Source organism: Mesoplodon densirostris, chromosome X (genome assembly GCF_025265405.1).
Source record: "Mesoplodon densirostris isolate mMesDen1 chromosome X, mMesDen1 primary haplotype, whole genome shotgun sequence".
In the NCBI taxonomy this organism is placed as follows: Eukaryota; Metazoa; Chordata; class Mammalia; order Artiodactyla; family Ziphiidae; genus Mesoplodon; species Mesoplodon densirostris.
In genome coordinates, this window is record NC_082681.1 from 18,550,249 (window position 1) to 18,559,258 (window position 9,010).

The 9,010-nt window shown below is 41.2% G+C and overlaps 1 protein-coding gene across 1 annotated transcript; it reads right to left on the reverse strand.

Moving 5' to 3' along the window:
- Positions 1 to 4,369: 4,369 nt before the first annotated feature.
- On the reverse strand, positions 4,370 to 8,602 carry BRS3 (bombesin receptor subtype 3). The gene is made up of 3 exons (XM_060087895.1): positions 8,169 to 8,602; positions 6,240 to 6,591; positions 4,370 to 4,780 (listed from the first exon to the last, which is right to left on the reverse strand). The coding sequence occupies exons 1-3, from the start codon at positions 8,600 to 8,602 to the stop codon at positions 4,370 to 4,372; spliced, it is 1,197 nt and encodes a 398-aa protein (XP_059943878.1).
- Between the last annotated feature and the right edge of the window lie 408 nt (positions 8,603 to 9,010).

Below are 9,010 nucleotides of genomic sequence, written 5' to 3' on the forward strand. Positions count from 1 at the left end.
AAACATGCATGCAATAGAACTTGCGTGCATTTTTATAATATAGATAACATGAGTTTTATTAGGCTCATTTAAGCATTGCTAAATATTTCTTCCAGGATTCAAAAATAGTGTACAGCTGTTTTCAGCAATGTGTTTATTGGGTTCCCATTTCATTCCTGAGTGAGTTCACAGCATAGGTGATAATATGCCTCACAGCCCTGCTGCACGTGACACTGAGCGCCTGCTCTATCCACAGGCCCCTCTTAGCAGGTGGCCAAAAAGGTTACTTCCCATATGACCCAGTCACGGGCTACCCAGAGGCCTGTGAGGTGACCTGGTAGGGTAGTCCCGCATTCTAGACTGAATTTGATTCACTGAGCCAATAAGCCTCTCCCAGAAAGAGGGTTGAGTATGGAACAGACAGGGACATGGTCAGAGTAGCCCAGAAGCAGGGAGGCCCACACAGGGAAGGTAGTAAGCAGAACAGAGGCCTTCTGTGGAGAAGTTCTCCAGGAGTGAGAGGAGAAGCTGAGGCAGTGACAGAGGGTCATTGAGTCACCGTAATAGTGGAGCAGTGGAGTTGGGACCTAAGCATGCTTGTACCTATAATGGCATTCTACTTGGCCACTGGTCCTGACAGTTTTGTTTTTTTAATTTATTTTTAATTTAAATTAAATTAAATTTAAATTTTTTGGCCGTGCCCCACGGCATGCAGGCTCTTAATTCCCTGACCAGGAATCGAACCCGTGCCCCCTGCAGTGGAAGTGTGGAGTCCTTAACTACTGGACCGCCAGGGAATTCCCAGTTTTTTTCTTTTTTTTAAGCAATACTTTTGTCTCTGTGAGGCCTGGTTCCTGTTCTTATTTCCTTGTGGATTCCTAGAATTAAGTCCCTAGTAACTGAGGTAATCTGGAAGTATCTCTTTATAACCTGTTCTTTTTTATATATAAATTAATTTTATTTATTTATCTTTGGCTGTGTTGGGTCTTCGTTGCTGTGAGTGGGCTTTCTCTAGTTGCGTCAAGTGGGGGCTACTCTTCGTTGCGGTGTGCGGGCTTCTTATTGCGGTGGCTTCTTTTGTTGCAGAGCACAGGCTCTAGGGGCACCAGCTTCAGTAGTTGTGGCACACAGGCTTAGTTGCTCTGCAGCATGTGGGATCTTCCGGGATCAGGGCTCGAACCCGTGTCCCCTGCATTGCCAGGTGGATTCCTAACCACTGCGCCACCAGGGAAGTTCCTATAACCTGTTTTTATTTCCAAGATTTTTTGCAAGAAACACTCAAGTTAACAAGCAAAAAGGGGGTCCTTTGTTATTATAAGGATGGGGGTAGCTCCTGAAACTCCAGGAATGGAATATGGATGGGCTGCACAAGGGGCTGCTGGACCCAGGAAGACAAAACCCAGACAGCCGGCTCCCTGAACATCATCTTCGTTCTCTGTGAGGGGTGATCTGTGCTGTACTCCTGGCCTAATAGGCCACCGACTTCTTGGTGGATAAAAATTCATTAACCTACAAAAGCAGAGACTGCCTGGACAGAGAAGTCATCTACCTGGCCTAGGAAGTCTTTCTGGAAAATTACTGAACTATACCAAAGTAGATTTATTTAATGGCCCATTCAGGCTCACTCTGTTCGGGAATTTTCCTGTCCCCACTTCCTGTAATCTCAAGACTTAGTGGAAATAAAAGTAACTCCTTTTGACAAAAAAATTTGATGGATCCCTGACTTGAGATGGTAATAACTGCAGAAATTCTTTAAACCCAAATTTGCTATTGTCAGTAGGTATACCAGTATTAAATGTTTTGTAGTACTATCAACTTCAATGACAAAGACTTACCTAAGTTTGTGACTTTGTTTTCCTGCTTTGTAGCATATTACATTATTATGGTCCATTATTCTAAGTCTTGGGTCAGGGCAGGCCCTGAGCAAAATTGAGAAGTATACAAAATTTGTTTTTCATGTGTTCCCCCATGCCCCCATTTAGGACCCTCTCCAAAGAACTGAAATGTAGTAACATTTCTGCACACAATAGTCAGTGTGAAAAAAATTGTGGATATTGGGGCCTACTTGTAAGTTTAGCTCTGACAAGGATAATCTGTGAAAAAAAAAAGACCACCCTGGGGCTTCCCTGGTGGCGCAGTGGTTGGGAGTCCGCCTGCCGATGCAGGGGATGCGGGTTCGTGCCCTGATCCAGGAGGATCCCACATGCTGCAGAGTAGCTGGGCCTGTGAGCCATGACCACTGAGCCTGCGCCTCTGGAGCCCGTGCTCCGCAACGGAAGAGGCCACAACAGTGAGAGGTCCGCGTACCACAAAAAAACAAAACAAAAAAACCACCCTCTCCAAAAAAAAATCAAAGCAAAGCCATGAATTTTAATCCCAATTCCCCAATTCTAGATGGGAGGCTGATGCCCTATAAAGCCATCCAGGGATTTATTTTATATCAGATCCCTAAGTCACCTAGAGATTACTGAGAATGAAGAAAATCAAAGTTCTCGGAGCTCTAGTTTTATCAACTGCTAAAAAGCTCGCTTAGGGGCTTTCCTGGTGGCGCAGTGGTTGGCAGTCCGCCTGCCGATGCAGGGGATGTGGGTTTGTGCCCCGGTCCGGGAGGATCCCACATGCCGCGGAGCGGCTGGGCCCGTGAGCCATGGCCGCTGAGCCTGTGCATCCGGAGCCTGTGCTCCGCAACGGGAGAGACCACAGCAGTGAGAGGCCCGCGAACCGCAAAAAAACAAAAACAAACAAACAAAAAAGCTCGCTTAGCTTTTGTAATCTGGTACTTTTATCAAGTTGTTTCTAAAGTTTTATGCTTAGGGGAATAAGGATGTAATTTTTACCCAGAGTAAGGAAAATAGTAAAATATTTTGGAGTTTGGCACTTGAAAATACATTTTGGAGTTAAAATGGGTTCTCAGTGATATTCTGTCAGAAGTATTGTTTTTAGAATATAAAGTTACACAGTCATTTAAAACTTTATTTCATATTTATTTTTCTCCCCTTGTTACAACATCCAACCCAAAGCAATACTAATACAATTCTGACACCCCCCCACTTTAAGTAAACCAATTTTACTTAAATGTAAAGTCTAGTGTTAATATATATCCCCTTTTCAAGCCACATCTTTAAGCAAAAGTTCACAATTACACAAGCCATTTAAAGAAAGCTCAAAGCTACCAAAAGCACCCCAAAATCAAGTTTTTGAAAATTCAAATTTCACTATCGATGGTGCCAAACATATGCTTTAATTTGCCCCCAAGAAAACATTTTCTGAAACCACAAATCTAAATCTGACACGTCTATTGACAACAGTTGTTTGAAATAATATTTATTAGTAAGCTTATAGTGTTAGCAAGTAGGAGCAGAGGATAGAAAATCCTCTGATTTCCAAGGGCAGAGATCAATTAGGTCATACTCTTACAGGATTTAGGCACCCATCAGGTTTAAGGTAGTCAAGCAGGAAGATGATCTGATAATAACTGCACACCCAGGTGTGAGGGATCTCATGTGGTACTTCTGCATTTTTTAGAAAGAGGGCACTGCTTACCAGAAAGAAATGAATTTCCTTCAAGGAAGAATTTCAGACACTGGCAGGCTCACAGGTTTTTTGACAGGGGTCCTTCTTTGGAGCCCTCAAATGACACCATAAACATGGCCACTTATTCTGCCTATGAAGAAGTCAAGTTCTTCACAATATTTGTGAAAGATAACTTTGCCCAATTATCAATCAATGGGAGTTGTAACTCCAGAACTACCTTAAGTCAGTAGGTGCTGACCTAGTAAGGCAAACACCTTGCCCCAGATCCTTACTCGGTACTTTATGCTCACTGACCCCAAAACGTTGTCATTGCCATTGCACAGCTTTAGTTCTAATGGAATAGAGATTAATGGAAAAGGGCAGTCAAAAACAAACCCTGTGAAGGTTTATTTTTTAGGACTTTGTTTTTTAAGCAAACTGCAGAAGAGATGTTTTACCTCTCTTTGAGCCCCTTTTCATATGCAAAGTATAATCTGTAGATTTACAGCACATAATAAACACAGTTTTATGCAAATCACAGGAGTATATGCGAAATTATAAGCATCAGAGATGTGATGGAAACATTAGATTTTTAAGTGTCATCTTGTTTATTTCACTTCACCTCCTATTCAGCCTCTCATAGGACCCACTGACATACGCAGATATGTCTTTCTATGCCTAGTGGGGCTCCGTTTTACTTAGAAAGCCCAATAGTGTTCGTTAATGCTTGTAGATTGAAAAAATCATGGTTTGATCCTTCCCTCCTAAGATTTCAGCACAATTGTCAAGCAACAAAAATCCTGACACCATACACCTACACACAGCTCAGAGTCGAATACACACGCTGGGAGGAGAAATACTATTTTTAATTGAAAAGCTAGACTCTGTCATCTTCCTTCTTCACACTACAGCCAGCGAACACGGACACACTAATTTCAGACACCTGAGCGCTTGCAGCACCCGGGACCCTTCCCATCACGGCCAGGTTGTCAAGAGGGGTATCAGCAGCAGGAGGGTCAGGCAGCTCTGCCTTGCAACAGAATAACTGAGCTTTAAAATGCTGCTGGAAGGTCTTGCTCAGCCAGTAAAGAGCAAAGGGGTTTACACAAGAATTGCTGAAAGCCAGAACCTGAGAGAAAATGGTGACAATGAAGTGAATGGCAGAGGGGTCCATGTAGGTTTGAGTGAATGAGCGGTAGAGGTACAGGAGGTGATTCGGCAACCAGCAGAGAGCAAACAGAGCCACCAGCACCAACACCGTTTTGGCAATTCGCTTTCGGGATTCAATCTACAGGGGGAAGAAAAATGGCAAAAACAACAACCAAGAAAACAAAACAAACAAACAAAACAAAACAACAACAAAAAACAAAAAACAACTGAAAACCCAAACAAAAACATTTAGCTGGCAGAGATTTTAAAAAGCCATTCTCTAGATTTACATAGAAATTTACAGTTAACAGGCTGGTATCCCTTTGAACGTGCAGGTGCAGGTGAAGTCAGCCCGTGGCTAGAGAATACAGCAAGTTAATTGACATGGTAACCCGTGATCTTGGTCTCTGATTAGCTCTAATTCAGAGACTCCCATCCCTGGTTTTGAGATACTCTAGGGTGTCTCTAATTATCTCAAGCAGTGTTGTGGAATTATCGAAAATTTAATTTCATTAAGAAATAGATGCTATACAAACCTGCTTTCACTGCATCAGCAGAGGCTGACTAGGTTAGAATAGTCTTCTGGGGTTTATGAAAGTTGCTAAATTGGTACCAAAAATTGTTGTTAACGTATAGAAATTCTAACTATATAGTCAAAGGAATAAAAATCAATGTGCCACCCTTCATGTATGAAAATAATCCTACCTGCACCTCTTAATAAGAGAAATGAACCAGATTAAGTGAAGACATTGCCTGTAGTTACAGATAGAGCAAAGATAACTTTTCACATGGGCATTAAAATGCAACTTTAGCCTCCTGACCACCACTGTTGAAGCAACTGAATGTACTAGCTCAAAAAAAAAAAAAAAAAAAAAAAAGCGCTGAGCTCTGCACATTACTGGTTAAGAGGTAAATGGGATCATCTCCTCCCACCCAAGAAAGATAGAAATCCTGTTGGGTTTTTTTTAATCAAATGGAACGATGTTTTGCCAATATTCTTTTTATTCTGTTCATATTTATGAGAGGAGAACACACCTGGGTCTTGCAATGGTCTTAATCAAGCTTCTGTGAATCACTGTGTTCTCTTGCCATTGGCACTGCATCCCTCGAGACAACCCCTCCGCCCAGTCTGCTGATCTGTGTGTAAGTGGTTTGCATTGAATAATGTTATGGCTTCTTGCCAGTTCTACCATCCTGTGTTTTTCTAAACAAAAGATGCTTCACTTTATAGTCTCACCTTGTGTGATGTTTCTCACTATTCTGTGGGGTGATTTTTGACTGATCCCAAACTTCAGCTGCTCCCTTAGTAGTCCTACCACTTATTGAATGTTTACTATGCAGCAGGAACTATGCTAAGCATTTCATATATATCATCCAGACCTCATTTTCATTTTATACATGAGGAAAGTGAGGCTCAGAGATGTTAAGTAACTTGCTCAAGATTGCTCAGCTGGTATGGAATTAAATCTTGGGTCTGACAGACTCCACAGCCCATGACCATAACAAAAATACGATACTGCTAAAGTATTTATTGCTCAGGGGTGCAAGAGGAGGCATTTCCCTTCTAAATTCATGCGTGAGTCCTGATTAATACATACCTGCTTGCGGGCATGGCTTTGTTCCTCAGTAGGTATGTTCAAGGTGCTTTTGTAAAGAGTCCTAGCAATCAAAGAGTAATAGACAGAGATAATCGAAAGTGGAATAATGTAGAACACTAAGAAGCACAGCAGAGAATGTATCTCTTGCAGGAGCTTCTCAGAAACAGGATAAGAAGCACACGATTCAAAGGTCATATTTTTGTCGGGATCTCGAAGAGTATATACATTTGAAAATATAGCCTCTGGTAGAGCAATGATCATAGACACGATCCAGATGCAGCCAGCTTTGGCACAGGTCTTCAGGATGGCATTGGGGGGCTGACGCTCCAAGGGCTTCACAACTGCCTTGTATCTAGAAACACATAATCATAGCAAAGGGCAAAATCAATATCAAAATTACAGAATCTTAAAGTTAGAAGTGATCTCCGTGGTCATCCAGTTCTACCTTCTTATCCCATATGTATATAACCAAGTCAACATTAACCAACTGGAATTGGTTATGATTTCAAATACACATAATACATCCCAGTATTTTATATTGATGCTAATCACTTTTTCCTTTCTTCACTGTTATGAGATATTCCAGATTTGCAAATTTTATAATTTTCTTGTAGACCCTCTATTTAGGGCAAATAAATATTTTTTGGCATGATTTTGTGTGTGATGGAGAGTAATTCATTATCTGTGCATTACCTTGTGTTCTAAAATACTTCCTTTTTATGTAAGTGACTGATGTTGAACCTAATTCTCCTTCCCTTGTGAGAGAGCAGTCATCAACCTTCCTAAAAAAGAATTCCATGAGTTTATGCAGGAAAGAGGAGAGGGTTAATTTCTTCCCTGTTCATAAGTGCTAATTTCTTGCCCAAGCCGATCCAATCTGTAGGTAGATTTAGGGCAAGGCAAGGGTGAAATCGGAAACCCTGTACCCATGAAAAGATGCCTCCTTATTCTGACAAATCCACATTAAAATCTACAGCCTTTAAGTAAATCTGCCCTCAAACAGAATATAAAACCCGTCAAAGCAAAATTCCATAAAAGACACAGGGAAAGCTTTTCCTCCTCTCAGATTCCAGAATCTGAAGAAGCTTTTCCTTCTGGTACTGCCAGGCATTGATTACTTACGGGCTTCTTGCAGGTTTTTTAAAGCATCACTTTTAACATTTGGAGCCTCAATTTTTCTTCATGCTTTCACAGTTATCATTCTACAATAGGCACAGAAAGACCCAGTACATAGACTGAAAATATCCTAACAGAGCCCAAACACCCTGGCTGCCAGAGGTTCTCACACGCTCCTTCCATAGAGCTCTAAAAGTCAGCCGGGATTAATTTATGTCTGGAAATGAGAATGTCATTGAATGCCTATAGAAAAAACAAATACAATTAAGTGATGACATTACACTGAGTTACCAGGAAGCTGAAAGCCTCACCGTTTTTCTGCCATTAATTAATTTGATGCATTTCAAATAAATTAGATGCATGTATCTTTTTACCATTCTTCCAGTAGACGGTAATGTGTATGTGGTCAATTTCACACCTATGTTGATGTTTTAATGTTGACAATATTGCACCACTAGGCTGCACTAATGTATAAAGAAAGAATTGTTTTTCTTTTACACCTGGAATAATTTGCCTTAATAAACCGAGGGGGAAAACACCGTTCAGTATTCTTTCAAACAAACAATTACACTTCAAAGAAATTAAATGATCCCTGAAGCACACAATTTCAATCTCTCGTCCGATGCTAACACAGGAATTTTAACATTCTTAGACCGACTTTTATTTAAAATGCCCCCCGATTTTTCAATCTTACATCCAGGTTACAGAGTGTGAGAAAAGCAGAATAGTAGCCAGTGAACGCTCCGTACAAGCTTTCCTTTCTTTTCACCTAATTTCACATCCTGGCAAATATAACTGAGAAAAGAAACCCACCTGTCAGCACTGAGAATTGTTAACGTGAACACTGATACACCAACAGAAGTGAGCCGGATGAAAGAAAGCACCTTACATCCAATTCTTCCGAACAGCCATCCTTCTGCAAGGTAGTGGGTTGCATCGACTGGCACACAAGTTAGCAGAAGTAAAAGATCTCCAAAAGCCAGGCTGGTGATGAAAATATTGGGAACTGTTTGCATGGATTTGGTCTTGAAAAAGACTTTGATGAGAATAGCATTTCCAAGTATGCCCACTGAAATTATCACAGCATAAGTGATATAGATGGCACACAATGCTTCTATTCCTGGAGAGTTGTCTCCGGTCCTTCCTTTATTTGTGGTATCATTAGGAACGACAGGGCTTGATGATCCTGTGTCATTTGTGGTTGAAATTAAAGTCTGATTAGGTGACTGAGGCTGCCTTTGAGACATTTCTTCTGAAGCCTATGCCTTTAATATTTCTTCTGCTCAGTTCAAATGTAGTTGATTGTCACGTCCAATGCCTACGTCTAGTAACGAGATGGTAGAGCAACAGAGCAGAATGGAAAGCAAATCCAAGACACCCGGATACTCCTTTCCTTCGGTTGTTCTTTGTCTCCCAGCATGCTTGGCTAAATGCTTACCGATCTGGCACTGGAGTGTAGGAGGTGGAGGACTTTTACTGGCGTTTCCATGACAGAAGGAGGGGGGTTTGGGAAATGCTCTGCAGTTGCTTGTTCTTCCCTGTTGGGGAATCTTATGGACTACCTAGATGTTATTAAACAATACTTATTGTTTATTAGAATCACTCTGTTTCCATATCTAACCACGAAGATCTGTATAGATTTTGTCAATTTTCAT